This window comes from Poecilia formosa, unplaced genomic scaffold (genome assembly GCF_000485575.1).
Source record: "Poecilia formosa unplaced genomic scaffold, Poecilia_formosa-5.1.2 Scaffold329, whole genome shotgun sequence".
NCBI classification, from domain to species: Eukaryota; Metazoa; Chordata; class Actinopteri; order Cyprinodontiformes; family Poeciliidae; genus Poecilia; species Poecilia formosa.
Window position 1 is genome coordinate 134,131 of NW_006800268.1, and position 21,142 is coordinate 155,272.

The 21,142-nt window shown below is 38.9% G+C and overlaps 1 protein-coding gene across 2 annotated transcripts; it reads left to right on the plus strand.

The window, feature by feature from the left end:
• The first annotated feature begins 1,094 nt into the window (after positions 1–1,094).
• LOC103152804 (tetraspanin-15-like) lies at positions 1,095–17,045 on the plus strand. Of its 2 annotated transcripts, XM_016661448.1 has the most exons (9): positions 1,095–1,421; positions 4,713–4,898; positions 6,183–6,257; positions 6,396–6,491; positions 9,247–9,360; positions 12,178–12,228; positions 14,425–14,541; positions 15,835–16,197; positions 16,241–17,045. In XM_016661448.1, the coding sequence occupies exons 1-8, from the start codon at positions 1,335–1,337 to the stop codon at positions 16,168–16,170; spliced, it is 1,062 nt and encodes a 353-aa protein (XP_016516934.1). In that variant the 5' UTR covers positions 1,095–1,334; the 3' UTR covers positions 16,171–16,197; positions 16,241–17,045. The 2 variants fall into 2 exon arrangements, with proteins under 2 accessions (XP_016516934.1, XP_007573489.1); XM_007573427.2 differs by having other exon boundaries at positions 15,835–17,045.
• The last annotated feature ends 4,097 nt before the right edge of the window (positions 17,046–21,142 follow it).

Sequence of the window (21,142 nt, forward strand, 5' to 3'; positions counted from 1 at the left end):
TGTGTGTGTGTGTGTGTGCGCGCACACGCACCACAGTCCGGGAGAACCGGCAGGCTGCCAGAGAATCACCTGGATTCAGATGACTTAACTCCTCAAATGGGTAAAAAATTCTGAACTGAATCTTAATTCTGACCCTGGAGACTGGCTGTCAGACAGACCAATAATCTCAAGGCAATTGCAAACACGAAAGCATTTCTGGACTTTAAGTGTTACTTCTGACATTTTCAACTGATTGCCTTATTAGGAGTTTCCCATAAATTTCTCTAAGAGTCAACAGAAAACTTAACTTAAATATTGAAACGCTGGAAGAGCTCATTCTGAGAAAAGCACCCCGATCACTCTTTACATTTAATAATCTTCTTTCCATCAGTGGTGGAAAACAGATTATTGCTGATGCTTGCACAGAGTGTGAATTATACAAGGAGATTCAATATAAACTGATGACTGTGACCTATGTCCATTATTACTGTACCATACGCAGCGGTACTGAATCTAGAGAATAAAAGGACTCAACAAGGAAACCCTCTTCTATAGGTGGTCATCCTTTAAGAAGGAAGTTGTCAGATAATCACCAGGGTGATCTGATCTAAGCAGCTTTGCATGTCTTTAATCCCATTTGTGAACACATCAGTATTGCCATCAAGATGGCAACAAATGAGTCAAAGCAACCAATGATGCAATTTGAAGCAAGAGCTGGGATTAGGTGTGTGCTGACCATAGGAAAGCAGTCTGGATAATCACATGACACAGGGACAAAATGTTTGCTAATTACAATGCTCTCTATTTATATTCTTACCAAAAACGCTTTACAAGTATGCATTACCAACATAAATTATTTTTGGCCCTCTGCCTAGTCTGTCACGTTTTTTTGAGATTGGAGTTGTTTTAAGAAGTCCACTTTTGGTGTTAGCACCTGGTTTACAATGCCATGTGCTTTCAGGTCGTCAATTACAATAAACACAATGTATATATGATGTGCTTGTATGCGTAGATTCAGTTTGTAAAAAAAGTTTAAATGAAACAAATTTGATGTTTACCCTACCTGTGAAGCTGGTGAATTGGTGTAACTGCTCCTTTAAGAATGGAGTCAAAACAAAGCGTGGGGCGGCTAGCCGCACGGAAGTGGTTTCGTCTCGGCGGCTTTACAACAGCACCTGTTTGAGAAATGATAGCTCCTGCATATTTAATATCCAGTTACCTCTAATAACTGTTTCTCATGTCTCAAAGGGAGTATTTTATATTTCATTAATATATCAAACATATATTTACATTAAACGAGCTACACGAAGGAGCGTTAGCTAGCCTGTTAGCTAGCTTGATAAAAGCAAGCAGCCATGCCGTCCTACTCAGAAGTGAGAAAAAGCAACCACTTCTACTATTTCATCAAGTTCACACTAAATGTCTACTCAATGCTTTTCTCGGTAAGTGCGAGATGCATTTTATTATGTCTGTATCCGCTTGGAGTTTATTTGAGTCTAAATGCCGAGCTAGAGATCAACTTTTAAAGCATCTTTCCAGTCTTCATTTACATAACACTTATTTTTAAATGTACCGCTTTGCTCCAGACCCATAGATGTTTAAGAAAATATAAATTCATATAGATTATAAATGTATGCTATCCTCCCAACAATTCGGCATACACTACAAATACATTTATGGCCTCTCTGATAGTAATTTCAATCGAAATCAGTAACTCGCCCTTAACCACAGAGCACTTCTACCTTTAAAGCATCACATATAGCTGGGCTTTTCTGATATTTCATTAAAATCATTGTTCCTTTGTTGAATCGCACACATGGCGCTTTTATAATAAACGCAATTTGGTTAATAATAAACGGTACATGTTATTGTGATGTCTTAGAGCTCTGTGGATACAAGCTAATAGATGAATGATTCATACCGGTGGAAAATATTCAAAACACCGTAACATTTTATAGTGTAATACGTTTACATTGCGCCAGGAGATGGACAGTGTTTTAACATAATTTCCCGACATATTCACGGTTCCATTTGTCTCTTAGACAATACAAAGCCATCAGTCAGTGGCCAACAAACAGCACGGTGGTGCAGGGCGTTGGATGCTCTTAAAGGGATGGAATGATAATGGAATTGATTCTGCCGACACAAAACACGAGCAAGTGAGAAGTACAGAAGAAAAAGACATCAACCTTGCTGCTGTTTTCTTGCTCAGAGATTGTTATTCCTGTCATTACGGCGTTAGGACCTTTTAATATATTTAGCTTAATGTCAGCAAAAAATATATTTCAGCAAAGTTTGATTTCTGTAACGAATATAATATAACAAATTGAGTTATTACAGCTCTATTATTTATAGCCTTCAATTTTTGGGAATGCATAAAAATGTAGAAAAATTTTTAATATAGGGGCAAATTAACAAAAAAGTTGTTAAATGTGCTGTTTTAAAAAGTTGTACTGATGACTATTTTTGCTTTGTGGTTCTTTGTCTATTAAGGGGGAAAAAGTGCAACAAGCCGACATTTGTCTGCTTTGTGGTCAGAAATGTTGTGAGATGGCCAAATTTGTCTTTCTTTGCAATTGAATCTTCTTCAAGCTAACTGGGTGTGTGCAGAAACAAGTGGGAGAAGGGGTCAGTAGTGGTTAGCTCTATTCTCCATTCAGAAACTCCTCTTATGGCAGAATGATGTGTGGTTTCCTGATACAAGAACCTCAAACCACAGGGAGCGTATGAAGTAGAATTTGAGCAATTTGAAATCAGGAACTCTCTCAAACTTTGGATTTATTTTTATTTATTATTTTTTTTGTAGAAAATATGTATAATCAAATGAAAATGTAGCTCATTCTATTGACATGGTATTGGCTGGTGTTTGCAAAGAAGCCAATCCAGGAGTGCCATTCATTCAGGAAACAAAGCGTAGAATAAGTCTGAATAGATCTGCCCTAATCTGGCATATTGTCACCAATAGCAGATCCAGAATTATTTTCAACATCAGATCATATCGGTGCATCTCCACTTTTATCCTCCTCTGTTTTCTACAGAAACATCTGTCCTGGAACTTTGTGTTGAATGTGATTGTAAACCATTCGTAGCTTGATCCTGTTAGCGCTCCAGAATGCCTCTAATGTGATTTGCCTCTTCCTCTGGCTCTCCTTTCTGCTGCTGTGATTTAGGCCGCTGTGGACTTCCTCCACAGACAAAGGCTCCTTTGGCCCCAAGCTAGCCATGTAGACTTAATTAGAGTTATCGTCGCTGTGGGAGTGTTGGATTTAGCTAATGTCTGTAAAGTCTGATTCTAATGACAGAAGGAAAGCGGCAGGTGTCCGGTGAGATTGACCCACACTCACCCAGTGTTTGCTTTCTCTGACTGACGATTGTACATTCAGAAAATTAAAGCGTGGTTTCAAAAGTTGACATTGATCAGATCTTTGCTGTGTCACTTTTCTGCCATCAGTAGACTAATTTAGGGGAGATATAAAGATGCTGTAGCTAAAAGGAAGGTTAGTGCTGATATGGGATGTGGGAAGCCAGGCTGGATTACTTAACAAGGTTTTGTACGAGGTTCTCAGCTGTTAAATGGAGTTGGAGTAGATTGCCTCTGTGTCCAAATGAAAATCAAAAGCAAAGACGGCTACTTCATACTTCATGTATTCTAGCACTTTCCATTAACCAAATGAAAGTAGTGCTAGTGATTCAATTTGAACTAAGTTGGTAACTCACACCATGCAGCAGCTGAGCTGGCAGCTGTTCATGTACGACAGAATAATCATTCATTTAAGGTTAATAAATACCATTTTCTATGGATTTATACGTTTATTTATGTATGTAATAAAGGCTAACATTTTATTTCAGTTGCTTGTATTTGTGCTGTTGCAAATGGTAATAAAGGTCTCATAAATTAGATTAATGTTTAAGTGCAAAATTACCTGGAAAGGCATAAAAATGTTCTTTAGGTGTAAACTTATTGTTGATGGAAATCACATACCCACTTTTAATCTCAGTGATGCTGCTTTGAGAACTTTTGTTTTAGAAGCTGCCACTCTGATTGAAATGTTGTGGATATAATCCCAGCTTTTTTTCTGGAGTTCTGCCTGACTCAGTTTTAGGTCCCTGTTCATTTCTCTCTACCCCCCCCCCCACACACACACACACACACAAAAAAAACTACTATTGGGAAGTTTAAAGCTCTTCTAAAAAAAATCCCATCTGTAACCGGAGAGAGGCTGCTACTCTTCTGCGGGATGTTGTGCTTGTATTAACTGATTTAACTGGTTCACACTCCATTAAGACTGCAGAAGGACATTTAAAGAAACAGCAGAGTTATTTGCTGTGTTTGATTTTAAGCATAGCTACAAGCTAAAGGGTTCAAGACAGTATCAAATAGTAAATAAATAAACTATATTAAGCAACTTGTGGAAGGAATCCCAAAAGGTTTGGCCCAAGTCAAACACTGTCAAAGACGGTTATCCCTGATACTGACCAAATCTATGTAAACTTTTGAATTCGAGGAAAATTGCAAAGAACTTTCTAAAAAAAAATGTATCTCCAAGTTTTCTGGCATTTAGCAAGTAGAGCTACCGTAACTTTGTTAATTCTAACTAGGCTAAAACAAGAGAGGTTTGGTCTGACTGGACTTCAGACGGTGAAGTCCAGTGTATGTAAATATGTGGCTTGGCTGCCGTTCCAAACTCGACCTTAGGTCTCCGTGTCACGAACCACCTCTCTTCTCTCCACAGTTCATGGGCCTGTGTGTGTTGTGTGTGGGAGTGTATGCGGAAGTGGAAAGGCAGAAGAATCGGACCCTGGAGGGTCTCTTCCTGGCTCCCGCCGTTGTGCTCATCCTGCTGGGCCTGGTGATGTTCACCGTGTCAGTGGTGGGAATGGTCGGCTCCCTCAGGGACAATAAGACCCTGCTGCACATGGTAGGGACGCTGGACGAACGTCTGCAGAGTTAGCTGTTTACCTTGTTTGTTTTGTTGTTGTTGTTTTTTAAAAGCGGGATAGTGAAATTAAATGGTACCTGATGCGTCTCTTTGATTAAACTGCTTGGATCTTTTTGATTCGTGTTCTGTGACTGAAACTTTACACTTTGATTCTGATTAGATTATCTATTCAGCTGCAAATTCAAACCAAACATGTTCATTTTAGAATATTTGTGTCTAATTACATATATTACCACAAACATTACATCTAAGAAATATAATTTACAGAGTGCAAAACAGTTCGGTTCTTAAAACATTAATACCACCAAACAGTTTGATGACCTTTTTCCTTCCTGCATGCAAAGACGCAGCTGTTGGTTTTGTCAGTAACAGAGGAAAAGCTCAGAAGGAGTAGGGCTGCATTATTGTGGTTGCTATGCAACCATGTAATTAGCTATAGCTAAATAATCAGTAATAAAGCGCAAAATGAAGTTAGAAACAGAGATGTTAGTGATGTCTGTGTGTTTTTGAGGAGAAGATTAGAAAGTCAATAAACCAATGACATAGCAATAATTTAAAAGAAAAGAATGTCTATTATTGTGTTTGACTCAAACAATAGACCATGAATAATTACTGTTTTTATCTCAGGAGGGTTTTTTTTTTCTTCCTTACTTCTTTTTGGAGGTCTCAAGCCTCTGTTACTGGTTAGAATTATTAATACAGAATGAGAAAACATCTATTTTTTTATTTTTCCAGCTGCACCATCATGTATTCTGGTTCAGTTTCAGTCAGATAAAGGCAAAGAACAGATGCTTTAATGCATAAATTATGATCTTCTCCAACAAGTAATTATTTTGTCATTCTTTGTGGGAAAACATCGACCTCTATCAAGCAATCTGCAGCATTTTTTTGTACTTTCATGATTTTTACAGATACAATTGTAAAGTTGTCAGTAACATACTGCACGTGTTGGATAAGTTTCACCTTAATAGCGCAGCAGAATGAAAAACTGTAGTTTGATTATTGAATCAACAACAATGAATTCTTAAATTGAACCAGAGTCTGCACAAAACAATTTAGATTAGTTTTAATCCCCAGAAAGAAAACCAGAAACAGGAGGAGAGACGTCAGAGGAGCCTGGGATTCATCTGTTTTTGTAGCAGATCAGTATTTTAAGAAGACTGTAAATCATTCTACGTTCAGCAGTCTAAACTTTTCATAAGCGAAGTAAAAAAAAAAAAAAAAACACTTTTAATCTGCTAAATGTCCCTTTTCTCTCCGCAGTTCCTCTGCGTTCTGTGTGTGCTGCTACTCCTCCAGGCAATGACTCTCGCCATGGCTCTCATCTTTGAAAAGAAGGTAAAAGTTGTTTCATATCATGTGTGGCTCTTGATGTTTTTATCTAGCGATTTGATTGCTTGCAGGCAGGTCAGTCTGCTTGGTTGATATTTTTCCTGCTCACCACCATCTGTGTGTTTCTGCTTGTGTTCTTTCCAGACAGTTGCGTTGTTTCAGAGCACCATACGGGAAGGAATTAAACACTACTACGACGATCTGGACTTCAAAAATATCTTGGACTATGTCCAGCAAAAGGTAGGATTATACTTGGCTTCACTTCTGTCAACAGTTGGGACATAACTTTGTGTTTCTTAGTTACATGAAACTTATTGGTTTGTGATTTAATGTCAGCTACACCCTAAGGTAGTTGCGCAGATAATTTTGCGCCATTCATTTTTGTAAATCACATAAGTTTTTTGTTAATTTAATAATTTTTGGATTTCTGTAACAACTAAATATTATAACAACTCTTTCTGACCCCTTACCATAATATTCACTTTTAAAGAGAAACTGTGTTCATAGCTGCAGCTCTCCTTTAATCTTAATTAGAAAAGCGCCTGGGTGGACATAGCTCCGCCTTTGAGGACGAAGATCCTCCTTGGAGGAGCCACTCCATCTTTCTGCTCCTTCAGACTAGCCAGCAGCAATTAGCTGAGCTCATTATACGAGTTACTTCTCTGTTCAACGCTGGTAAAAACACAGTTAAAGGGTTAATAGAGGAGCCATGTTGTGATGACTCCTGAAGGTGGAGTTTTAGAAAGAGCAGGAGTTTTTGAAGAGATAGAGGCCCAATTTTAAGGTGTTAAATTGCGAAGTCACATTTCTTGACACTAATGGCATTTTTCTAACAAGTTACTTGATTGTACTATAAAATAGCACTATGTGCCTGGAAAATACATAATACTGCGCCTTTAAAAGCATTTGTAGTGCTGAAAATAAAGCCAAACGTGTTTGGCTTTATTTTTAAAGCCAAACACGTTTGGTTTTATTTTCAGTTCATCACATCAGGAGTGTTTGCTTTTAAGCCACAATTCAAAGAGAATTTCTGAGAAACTTTTCACAGCAGACAGCTAATTTGAGGAGGGCCGACATCGGTGTGTGGGACTGCATGAAGGAAACATTTTTATTACCAACAGGGCAAACTATTGATCAGAATATCACCCAGAGGCTTTAAAGGTGTGGGAGCTTGTTGCTTGTGCACTTTCTTGCACACAGCCCACTGGTCCTGATATTGTGACATCATCCTGTTGTAATGGCATAGTGCTATGGATTAGAACAAACAGGGCGCCTCTGTGGGAGTGCCATTATTCCTCCCTGCCTCGCCACCGAGGCCATTTCATCTCCCAGTCCTGCTCTGTCTGCAGGGTTGGAGAGAGCCCAGTGTGGATTTGTCACTGAAAGGTAGAGGCTCACAGCAGAAGTGTGGCACTTTGTCATGTTTAACTGGGAGGGGAGACAGCTGCACAGAACCTGTTGTCACTTTGAATGGCAATTTCTCAATGGAAGAGTGGGCAGACTGTCTCAGGCAGAGAGGATGGGGACAAGTGTCTAATCAGCTCCTGCAGCCCAGAGGTAGGCAGAGGCTGGAGCAGCTGGGGGACTGGGTTCTACGAGCAAAGAAAGCCTTTTTCCTGACAGGGAAAAGGCTGTATGTTTTTTGTTGTTTTTTTCTTCAGTGTGTAAGCTTCTGGGTTAATATGTATTTGGTGGCCTGTGTAGATAAACTCTTCTTCATGTTGATATCACATGAAATCCTAATGGAATACATTAAAGTCTGTTATTTATTACACAGCCATTAGTGCTAATCTTTATTGGCCATTTCATCTTTTTATGCTGAAAGCAGGAACCATTTATGGGGGGTGAAAGTTATTGATTAAAAAGTTAATGCAAAGTGGAATGATCTTATCGACTGACTAACGATTAGTTAAAGAGCGGGCATTTTCTTAGAAACCTGAGTTTTCTCAGAGGGGAAAAGGGGCTGACTGTCTTTCCAAAACAGGAAGGGCAACATTTAAAAAAAAAAGTCAGCCGTATTAAATACTGACTGAATGAACAGATAGTCGTTGATTTCTCACATTAAACTTAGGCGTATTTATTCACTATAACAAAACAAAAAGCCATTACGTTGCTGAGTCAAAAAATAAATAAACCAATCAATAAAATAAAGTATGTAAGACACTAAATTCCCTATGAACAGGGATGTTAATACATAGTACTGTAAGATGATTTATTTGTCCTTTTCAATTGATATGGTTTCATGTGAGATTGGTTATTTGCTGAGGATGTTCCATGGATGAGTGGTGACGTTTCTTTTTTTTTTTTGTTTTTTTTTTTTTTGGGTTTGTTCTGATGAGGGGCTGAGAAGTTATGCTGTTGGGTTACACGGTTGAATAAAAGTCTGCACAGCTACGCTATTCCCTCTCAGTGTCTGCTCTTTCTCTACCCACGACCTCCTATTTCATGGTGACACCGATTTAGATCACTACTCAGTGTTACAGTACTGTCAGTTTAGAGGAGGGCAGACTTTATCGCCTTCGTGTCACATCAATAATTAGTTTTGGGTGAAAAGTTGACGCTGCTTCGCCATGCAGCATAACTGAATGAGCGCTATTAAGGTGAAACTCAAGGAGCTTCCAGCGTTCTTACTTCAACGGATAAAATGCATTTTTCCTTCCAATCGGACTTTGTTTGGACCATTCCACCTTCTTGCTGTTCTGGGATAGTCCGCCATTTTTAAGTCTGTGTCTGACTCTGCTAGACGATTACCAGCAGCGCCCTCTGCTGGATGACGGTCAAACTACACCACTAAAAGAATGTTGAAGCGGAAGTTATTAGTTCGATCAATTAGAATTCATTTTAATGTAATAAAATTAGTTAAAATTTTAGAACTAATGACGTCTTATTCAGTCTTGTGTCTCAGGTGTGTTGAGATGTTTGTAGATTTTTTTCAGAGAATTTTCTAATAATCCTTGAATTTCTGTTCTGGTTCCTCATCTGTTTCATTTTCCAGTTTTCTTGTTGTGGAGGGGATGAATATAAGGACTGGGGAGTCAACCAGTACCATTTCTGCAACGGTACCGGTCCACTGGCCTGCGGGGTTCCATACACCTGCTGTGTTCGCAAGGTGAGCGTGCCAACGCCTCTCCAAACATCGCCCAGGCTTTTGTGTTTGTATTGTTAGATCTCAGAACTCAGCTGGATGCTGTTTATTGCACACAGTCATCCTGCAGTGATGGTGTATTTGCAGTATGCTGTCGGGTTTGGCCAATCTACAGTTCTGAGAAAAGTGTTTGCTCCCATTTTAATGACTCCAAAGTTTGTTTGTTTTTTTCCTTTTATATTTTCCTAAATATTCAGATCAATAAAATTTATTCAAATGTTGGACAAAGATGAACTTCAAATACAAAAATCTGTTTTCAAATAATTGCATTTGTAAAATGGAAAAAGCTATCCAAAGCAACCTGGGTTTATGTTACAGTATATTAACCACATTTTAGACCCAAAGTGTGATGAGCCACTTTTCGATTAAGTGTCTCTTTCTGCACGATGACTGGATAAAAAAAAAATCACTTCAACAGAGCCTTGCATGAAGTTGTTGTATTATAGTTGGAGTTAATCCTTGGGTGCTGTGGTGGCACAGGGACAAAGCACAACCCACATACTGAGGCCTTAGGCCTCATGGCAGTGGTCACAGGTTCGATTCCCAGCCTGGCAACATTTGCCGCATGTCCTCCCCTCTCTGATTACACTGTTTCCTGTCAAACTACTTTCAAATAAAGGCCACTAGAGCCAACAAAACCTCAAAAAGAATTCTTTATTCCACTTTCTGAACCATTTGAAAGATTTGTTCCAGTTCATTTTTTACATGTTTGACTGAAGTAATGAACCAATTGTTTTATCAGTTTTTTTATTGTTTATTTTACATTGGCTGTTCTTCTCCTACTTGCACTGACTGAACAAATTAAAATTGCTTTTCCATGTTTGACCACCTTATGAAGCTGTTAGTCTATTTCAGTGTTCTGTACTGGTGCAGAGTTATCCATTGGTAATTCAGTACATTTCTGTCTGTACATGAGTCGATTCAGCACCGTTTCTCAGATTGGTATCGACTGATACTAAACTTCAGATATCAGATATCTGTATCAGAAGTGAAAAAGTGGATCAGGTCAGCCCTAGTTCTAGTTGATTTTTCTGGGAAGTCGGAAATTCCCAAGTCCAGATCCAACTGGAACGCATCACTAGCTCTTTTTGTCATTTGTTAATTTTCTGTCATCAATTAATCATCAGCTATGATCATCTTCGTTAGATCAAATCAACAGGATCAAGTCAGGCTGCCTAAAAAATTTAACAAAATAAAGATGTTTAGTTTGCCGATTGCTTATTTTCTGTTTTGTTTTTCCGTTCTGTGATCACCGTGCGCTTCCGTTTAAATCACTACACAAGGTATCTGTTGCTGCATCACGTGTTGACCGAAAGCTAATTGACTTACTATGAATTGTGAATCCCTAAAGCAAGAGGAGACCTACTTCATTTGTATCACTACGTGGCTAAAACCAGGACCACCGCTGAGCCTGTTTCTGCCAGATAATAGCCAAACACTGATACCACATGCTCATCAACTATTATCAGATTGACGTGGAGCTGCAGCTCACTCACAGCCATCTTGTTTGCTTATCTCATATCCTGCTGATAGACACACATCCAGAGAGCATCCAGGCCGGGACAGAAATGTCTGGTGGTTTTATCAAATGAAGGAGAGGCTCTTGTTATCTGCACAATAGAACTGTAATTGACTCCACAATGAAAATGTATTGCCTGGCTAGCAGGAGACATGCTGCTATTTAAAGCTCTGTGGCCTTTGGGAGATTTTTCAGTTTAAATAAAATGTTAGCCCCCCTTTGGGCCCCTCCACAGGCCCACAGCCACTCCGGTCCCTGAGCTTTAAGGACTGATAATGTGCCTGGAAGCTGAGGACAGATAAATTATGATAGAGTCCTGCAGTCCTCTCTTTTTGCACGCACATGCACACACACACACACACAGATTACACCGATTAAAAAGACATGTCTGATGTTATCAGTTGTTACCCGTCACGGCTGCAGTCAGGTTTTCGCTCCAAATGGTCGGTGTATTAGAGGCTTTTTAAAAGATGGAAACATGTCACATACAGTGCTGTCCATATCTGTGCTCAGTCTAAAATTAAATCACTTTTTTATTGCAGTAGCAGAAATGTTTGTACCGTGTACAATCCTCTTTTGCCAATAGGACAACTTTCATAAACGAGTAAGAAAAAGTGTGCACACCCACAACAGGCTGCGGTGAAAACACCGTAGTTGGTCTTCCAGGCCAGTTGGTGGCGCAGTAATGCTGCCAGAGAATGACACAAAAAACACAGAATTTTTGTTATTGTGAGAGAGACACACCTGGATGGCCGCAATACGGAACTGGACTTTTGACATGTATCCACCCTGGAACCCAGTTAAAAAAATTATCATTTCTGGTCTCCCAAAAACACCAAAAATGTGTGGACGCAAAACTTAAACAAAAACAACTGCAGACACATAAAATTGTCTTTGTGGCCCTAAAATGATTTAAATTAATTTAATAAAGTAACTTGGCCTTTAATATATGAATTACTAGTCTTAAATGTTGTCATTTCAGGACTATTTAATATATTTAGTTGTTTCTTTTCCTTGTGGGACTTTTCTATCAGATAAAAGTTTGAGTCACAGTTAGTTTTCTTTATTCCCTAAATATTCCTGGTCAAATAAAAAAACTAGATTCATCAGCATTTTTCGGTTGATACTTTTATTATTACATAGAAGGAATATATTTCCAGTCATCTTGACTAGAGTTTCCAGTAGATGTGGAGTCACACTGTGACTGTCTCATCTCAGGTCAAACTTTGTGTCTGATTGCTGCGTATTCTGTCTCTTCACAGCTGGGAGAAGTTATCAACACCCTTTGTGGCTACAACACTCTGAATGAACAGGTATGTGTGAGAACATATTTTATCTGCTTTTTTTCTTTATCTTGTTGGTTTTGCACAGATTCTTCACAATGTATCACAGCTCCTGCCCCTTATTACTGGCAACTGTAGAATCTACAGTTAGTATTTTCCTCATCTAGAGAAGTATGAGCCAAAGAAAATAATAGTGTGTAAAAATAACTTTTTCTCTCCAAGCTCTGTTTGTTCTGTCTCCCAGAACAAAGTGCTCAAAAGAGATTCCCGACTGATAATTAAAGATCAACACGGTTACCATGGCGTCAACTTTTAGCTCAGTCTGCAATTAAACAATCATAGCTTTCATTATCTTGGCTTTCAGGTTATTAACTAAAAAACACTTGAACACACACATACACACATACACTTTTGTGCTCATGCAGCTTTATACAGTGGCTGCACCACAGATGATGAGAATGTCATGGTGTTTGAAAAATACAGATATTAAATTCTAAACACTGCTAAAATAATAATAATAATAAAATGAAGTTGATTTCAATGCTTGTACTTTGATTTCAAAAGGCAGCTGAAAATCAGATGAGATATTGGAGCATTTTGAGTCTGAAAAAGTGATGAATTTTGAAATGCAAAAAGAAGAGGTGAAGATTTCTGGGGGAATCTGGACCCAGCGACTGACCGGTACCTGCTGTCAACAGTAAATTTACAGAAACACCCTAAAAAAATAATGGAATGTTGTGGGAAAAATAAAGCATTTCCTGTTTCCCAATACAGAATATGAAACTTATGTAGATTCATTACACACAGTGAAATACGTCAAGCTTTTATTTCTTGTAGTTTTTGTGATTAAAGGGGCAGTTCATGTAAAATGCAAAACGTTTTAAGGCTTACTTCTTGTTATAACATTATTCCTTAATCAAAAACATTCCTGGAGTGTTCCCTTCATTCTTTCATGCTTGTTTGACAAATCCTTTATCTCTCCTGGCAACCATTCAGCTGTGCAAATGCCTGGGGGGACCTAGCCCCGCCTTCAAGACATGGCTCCTCCTCAGAGCTGCGGTTTCCAAGATTCCATCTCTCTGCTCTGAGCTCTCCTCCCCCACTCAGCTCCTTCAGACTAGCCAGCAGCAATTAGCAAACACCTGGTGGAACTGAGCATGAGCTGAACTCATTATAGGAGCTACTGGTCAGTGCAACATGGTAGAAACGTTGTTAAAGGGTTAATAGAAGAGCCATGTTATGATGACTTCCTGAAGGCGGAGTTTCAAAAAGAGCAGGAGTTTTTAGAGACAGAGGCCCAAATTCACTACGTTAAATTACAAAGTTAAATTTGTTCCAAGTCATATTTGTTATACAGCATTTTTATAACAACTGAAGATAACAGTCGTTTGTTTGTGCTATAAAATAGAACTATATGCCGTCTCTTTGAGGCTTACAGATAATGAAAAACCAAAATGCATTGTGTCAGAAAATCAGAATATTATGTAAGAGCCATTAAAATATATTTTAAAAAGGAAAAACTGAAAACATGTACAATAATTCCTATGTCTGAGTCTCTGTCCAACTTCACTGAGCGTGAGCTATTCTGCAAAGTAATTTAGTTGCTAGAATTTCCGAGCTGGTTGAGTCGTTCTCCAAATGAGCTGAAGTTTACTTCAGGAAATTGGTGTGTGTTTGAATTAAGAACACTGGTGTGAATATTTTGTGGAACCACGCTTTTTCTCTGTTTATCTGCTAAAATCAAAACAAACAAACAAAAAAACAATTCATATTTCTGGGTGTGCTGTGATGGTGCAGGGGTTAAGTACACCCCACATATGGAGGCCTTAGTCCTCGACGCGGCTGTCACAGGTTTGCTTCCTGGCCTGGCGACCTTTGCCGCATGTTTTCCCTTCTCTCATTACCCATTTTCCTTTCAATTCACTATTAGGGCCAATGAAACTTAAAAAAAATAAATAACGTTGTATTTCACGCTTCACAATTTGTTCTATCACATAAAGTCCTTCTTAAAAAAACACTAAAATTTGTGAAAAAATTCTGAACTTCCTAGACACCAAATGCATCACCCCAAACGAAGCTAGACTGAAGCTCTTTGTAATTTCTGCAGCAGCTTTGGGTTTTTCAGAACTTCTGCTTTCCTTCTAACTGGAGGATGAGGGGCTGCAGTTTCACTTTAGAAATTCTACTTTCTTCTCATTTTCTCCCGCTCTGCGCTCTGGCCATCAGCGTGAAACCCTGCAGGAGATGATCCATGTGCGCGGCTGCATCCATGCAGTTAACCTCTGGATGAGCGACAACATTGGAATAACCGTCGCCCTCTGCTGCGCCATCGGGCTGCCACAGGTAATTGAAAACTCAGAGCCGCAACTCCCCGAAACTAAACGGCTTGGAGGCACCTAGAAACTAAACTGCCTCGTTATTTCCTCTGAAAGTTTCTAATAGATGTATATCTCTCTGATTGTTTGTCTTTGAAATATGATTTAGTCTGAAGTGTCCACCGGTCTCCCTCAGTGACCGCTCTCATAGTTCACCTAATTCATTTATTTTGTCACACCTCATTTTGTTACAATTTTTCCTGTAGGGGACGTCAGATTTTAGGCTTGTTACTAATAACATTTCTGTTAGGAAGAAACAAAAGACGAAAAGCATTGAAAATGGATAGCTTAACTTGTTGACTTGGTAAGTTGCTGTTTATTTTTTTGCTTCTATTTTTAATTTTGCACACGTATAAATAGTTCCTCTGTGTCAAGCGATGGGTATAATTTGCAGCAACTTGTTGCAGTTAGAGTATGTTTAAAAAATTATTTTATGTAATCTGTATGAAAAGAGTGCGCTTACAAATGATTTCAGAATAGAAAACCGACTCATACGAGATTGGCTTCTGCTAAATTCACTGAATAAATCATCTGTTGAGGTTTTAAATTTTACCCGATCGTTAATGTTTACGTCACAACACGGACGCTATGAAGCTTACAGGATATTTGCCTGCGCTGTAGACGGCCGTCCTCCACTGTGAAGAGAGAAGTGCCGAGCCAAACGAGGCAGCTGTTGATGTTAGTTTGATATGTGGAAGTGATATTCTCAACCGTTGTTCTTCAACGGTTTGGCTGCGTTATTTTTCCCTTTGCTGTGGCGCACTGCACTAAGTTAATGATACCCACATCTCCAGGTTTTATTTCACTAACAAGATTGTTCAACTGCGGCACAGCGGCTCTGGATCACATGTACATTAATAACTTTTTGGCCCTCCAGCAATGCGCAGATGCACAAAATTTCCAGTTGTAAACAATAACATGCTACACTATTTTCTACTTGTCTTTTAACTAAATTATGACAATTATTCATTAAGAAAATAATGACATTGTCTATGAAAATAGGTAATCTTATAACAAATAGTATTTTAAGTAATATAAATATTTATGTTACACTTTGTTGACATACATTTTAAGAATGTACTGAAGTGTTTCTGAAGCGCAAATGAGCCAAAGGTACGGATCGTGCTTCCTGAACGGATCATTCACTGACAGGAAACGCCACAATCGCCAAATGTGTTTTTTCGACATTCGCGGAATATAGACAGAGATTTGCTCACATTTGTAATGGAAACACAGCTGATGAGTGTTCCCCCACCTGCAGCTGCTGGGCATCATCCTGAGCTGCGTCTTCTGGAACCTGCTGGTGGACATGAGCGAGTCGGCCGACATGGTGGACTTCAAGCTGAAGAAGTCCGAGTTCGAGTACAGCGAGCTGGACCTGGCGGGCGCCGGCTGGTGCCTGTGCCTGCCCAGGGATGGCGGCTACCTGCCCGTGCCGGCCTCCGAGCCCGAGCTTGACCCCATTGACATTCACCTGGAGAAGCTGAAGAAGCAGCCGCCCCGGACCCACGCCCAGCTCAGGGAGCTGCAGCAGTCCCGGTCGGCCAGCGGCCTGGACGAGGTCGACGTGGGCCGGCGGCAGAAACGGGACCACTGAGTTCATCTCCCGTCCAGCCTAGTTTTTGTTGTTTTTGTTTTTTTTGTTGTTTTGTTTTTTGTTATTGTTGTTTTTTGTTTTTTTTTGTTTTGCCTTTTGGGGTTTTTATGCCTTTCTTTTTTTTATTTCCTTGTCGGTGTAATTGATGACATTCATTTCGGTTGTGTTGCACTACTCAAAGTTTGTACGCGAACCATTGAATCAAAAGGAAGTGGGTCGGCAAAAGGGATCAGAAGTACTTTTCGCACTTTGTTTACAGCAAATTTCAAACAAAATTCCTTTTAAAAGAGAGATTTCCTTTGTTTTGTCAGTCATTTTATATTTTTTTAAGCCTTGACTGAGCCACGGCTCATGTGCTAAAGCTTACCTCAGGCTATTTTGAAAATAGCCCAGTAGTCAGAGGACGAAACAGTTTTGGTTGTATAAATAAATTAATGGTTGCTTTTCAATGTGTGAGAATAGGACTAGCCAGGTGTGTCTTGCTTGTAGCGTCTGTGACGGATTTATACAGTTTGTGTAATGTTTTTATTTTTATTTTTATGATTTTTAATTTAATTTTGTGCAATCACTGTACATTGTAAGACTGATGTTTGTGAAATAACATGGGATGCATGTTTTGTACTGTATATGAAGTCATTTTAATGAAGAGGAAGAAAAAAAAGCTCTGTACTTGAGGCTTTTCCATTTTAATAAAAATGTTTTTATTCCTTCCATCTTTAAAGGAATTCCTAAAGGCATTATCCACCTGACCCGGAAAAAAAAAAAAAGAAAAACGGACAGTTTTTGTATGAGTTGCATTATTTTGAGCTTCCTCCCAGCTCCTGCCTTGTATAAACACTAATGTCCTTGTCAATAAAGCTGAATTTGTCTACTTATTTCACTGTTTTATTTCATTACTGAGAATTGAACACTCACTATTCAAGGACATGAATATCTCTTAAAAATAGATATTCGAACCATTATGTTCCTTTCTCAGTGCTGCATAACACAACAGACATGTTGTAATTTGTTCAAATAAGACAATGGGCTCTTTGCACCTCAGCTTCCGCGTTCAGGGAAAAGCGGCTCGATTGTTTCCGATCCAATACAAATATCATTTTGCACTAGGGCTTGGCCAAGGTTTGTACATCGATCCAAAGGTTTTAGATGTTCGCCTCGTTATACATTCACTGATACGAAGGTGAGTTTTACTTAAACTTTGTGGCTAACATTAGTCTTAGCTTATGCTAGTAGGCAATATTCTCGGACATTGTTCTTGTAAAAATGTGCTATTTAATTATCTAAACATTCTAACGGACAATGTATTTATCTTATTTTCAAGTATATTATGTGTGTTTATTGTCGTTAGTGTCAGAGACTAACGGGGAGGTTACGGTTCGGACTTTTTACTTAGGAAGCCTGACGGAGCTCAACAAGCCTCATAGCTTAACAGTAGCGCAGCTCTGGTGTCAGAGATCTGGTTCCGCTGACCATTCAGGTTAAAAGTTGCTGCTTTTAGAAAATATGACCGTGTCTTTTAAGGTCTCCGTGTTATTTCGTTTTATTACCTTTGCATGTTTCTTGTGAAGAGCTCAGATAGGACGGTGTTTACAGCAGTGTGTACAGGCGGATCAGTTGCTCGGCTGTCTGGCTCTGGTCTGCTCTCTCGTTCCCATAAACTCAGGCTGAATACAGAAGTGATTCCATGGAAATAACTCAGGGAGGCTCCTTTATTTATCATCCGTATCCCTGGTATTTTTAGGCTGATCCGGAGTGAAGTGAAGGCTGGAAACTTTGTGTTGTGCAGCGTTAGCTTTAACTGATAGTGACAAATATTTACAAGCCACCATCTTCTTAATTCAGGATCGCTTGGAAATTAATGAAAACTTAAAAGCCCATTATATTAGGAAGACAACAATATTCATAGTATTGCGTTTTTTGCATCTGAAATACGACTTAGTCTTTTCTACCAGTCATGGTAACTCAAAGCGGAAACAAGTGAGCCGCATTAGCTCCTGGAGATGTGACGTCAACGCCGTAGGTGCAAAGAGCCCATTTCACAAATCTGAATTTATAGTGATTTTTATTTTCTAATTCATATCAACTCCAATTGTCTTCAAATCAATAGCATCACTGCCTAATTCACTGTTTTTGATATTTTATTTCTACATGGCAAATAGTTTTTCAGTAGAGAGATAGAAAGCCAATAAATCCAGCAGTCACGATGCTGCGTCAGAAACAGCTAATTTTTTTCACCTCTTGTGATGTGATGTGATCAACAACCAGCAGGTTGCTACTGGTGGAAAAGACGAAGTAGATGAAGTAGGAAGTGGCAGGAGGAGGATTATAATGACGTTTAATGACTTAACACCGAACAAACTTAATCATTTCGCCGTGAAAACTCAATTTCACGGCGAAATTGAGTTTTTTTGAATATCAACAAAACGGAATATCAGCAAAATTTTTGCGCACATTTGGAAACGCAGCTGATGGACTTTCGACCTGCTTCTCGTCCAATGAGTGCTGAGATAGGCTGCAGTCCTGCCCCCAAGAACCTTCCAGGGTAAGCGGCTGCACAAAGGACGGATGGATAGATCAGGGTTATGTATATATTTGAGAATGTTTCATTTTCATAAACTACTTGACATGTACAAATTATGGAAAATTCACAATAAATCCAAACTTTTGCACCTGAATTGTTTTGTTGTACAAATACTTCTAACTGCATTAAGAAACTTATAGCTGCCAGTGAATGTGATGTTTCATAATGAATGTAGATATAAGGTTCTGACCAGTGATCCTGACATGCCAGGATCGGGTGGTCCAAGTCATTTCAGGAGCCAAATCTCCGTCTTGTTTCATCTTTCCTATGTTTTAAATGTTGTATTTTAATTAAATTGACAAGCAACACACGAACACACACATGCGCCTCTTTTTCCAGCTGCAGGTCACTAATCTTTCTCTCCCCCCTCCCTCAGTCTCTTAGATAATCAACGGAGCGCGCAGATGGAATAATTACACAGCTTTCTGTTGCCTAAAACAGAAAATCCTCAAGAGCAGGGTGTGTGAACGTCAAAATAACCTGCGATTATGATAATGCGGCCATGTGTTTCGCCGTTATAAGTCATAAGAGGAGCATCAGACACTTTTTACTCTTTTATCTGTCACGGGGCAGGCTCACTATTTATATCCATGTTACACAAGTGTTGAGCTCAGATAATAGAGCACAATTCCACTATACTCCCTGGAAATGGCCGAAATGACACTAAACGGCCCTCGCGGTGCTCACATGTTGTCAACAACCTTCAGCAAGCTCTGCAGGGAGCAGATGAACTACAAATTATCTCTAATTTGGTTTGTGTCATTACGTCGTATTTCATAAACATCCCTTCCACCTTGTGAAAAATCAAAACATGCCGTTTCCATCGGGGGTTTTGTGTTTGGTTTACAGACAAAACGACAGTGAAAATAAATCCTTGAGAGAGGGAACAAAGAAATTGGCCACCTTGTTCTGTGTATCTGGAAATCTTAGAGTCAAATCTGTGGCCGAATCTCTGAAAACCCAGGTGAAAAAAAAATCTGCATAAATGTACTAAAATATAATAGGATATATTTCAGAAATTATAGTAAAATTCATTTTAAGAGTGCTATTTTGAAACAGCTTATTTTGTACCTACCAAATATTTTGCTGAATTTAAATACTATGAAATCTCATTTTAAAGTGCACATTGTGTGCTGAAGTGGAAAAACTCTATATGTACTTATTTTACTTTAAATATATTTGAACTTCTGTGCTTATTTTATGCTTTAGTAACTCATTTTGATGACATTTAAAGCTTATTTATAATGGCTTTACTTTGAACTTACATTAAAAATACAATACATTGTGAACACATTAAAACTCTTTCAATGACTCTTTATAAATATTTTAATTACTAGTGTAAAAAAAAACTTAATTTACTGAAAGACTTTTATCATGCACAGCAGAATATAACATGCAGACTGCACAACGTCTTCTAAAAAAAAGTCCTAAATATGTAACAAAACAACAATAAAATAATCATCCACTCAGAAATAAGCATTTATGCTTTGATTTAGTTACATTTCTGTTTGCTCTTCAAGTTGAGCTTTACAACATTTTGACTTTTAGCAGCCATTTTTTATTGGGCCGTCATCATTATTTCATATTTCACTGCGTCATCTGGGGCCAGTGCATCTGACGTTCAGTGCATGTTGTTGCTTCTTGAACTTCCATCACATGGTGGAGTAATTGGAAGGTGGTGCTCACAGCTAGGCTGAAACAAAGTGCTATCTGCTGCCTAAATTCAGACGCAATTGCACTTTTTTTTTTACAGAAAAATGCATCCAATTATGTAAATTTAACTGATCTCTATAGATCTGTAACTAGAGTCATCACTTCAATAGGTAACACGGCCAATTTGTTTTAGAGCCTGAATATGAATGTTGCTGCTGGTTCATATCATGTTATTATTAGCATCACATTTCTAAGGGAAACTTGAACTCCAATATGTTAACAATAGAAAAAAACAGACTGCCATCCACACCTGTGTGCTTCCTGGATGGAATTCCCCACATATCTGGCTCTAGTGAGAGTGCGTGTGTGTGTGTGTGTGTGTGGGAGTGGACCAACCAGTCTGCAGTCAATTTCACACTAAATGCTCCATATGCTGGAGGGTACAAAAAGAAAGAAAGAAAGATTTGATAAGCTTCTCCCTCAGGACATTAAGGATACAAATTTCTTGTGCTGGATGATTGCACAGCAGCTTCTGGTCACATCCAGCCTCCATGCCTCATCACCCTGATAAACCTCTCACAGATTCGGAGCTTTTAATAGCAGCACATCTTCAGATCTCTGGTCCCATGACAATCAGACTTAACAGGTTCTTTCTCTCAGGTTCTTTCTGCTCCAGTCTCAGTGGAAGATCAGTGGAGATCGGTAGGGTGATCGTTTACATAAAATTCAATTCATTTA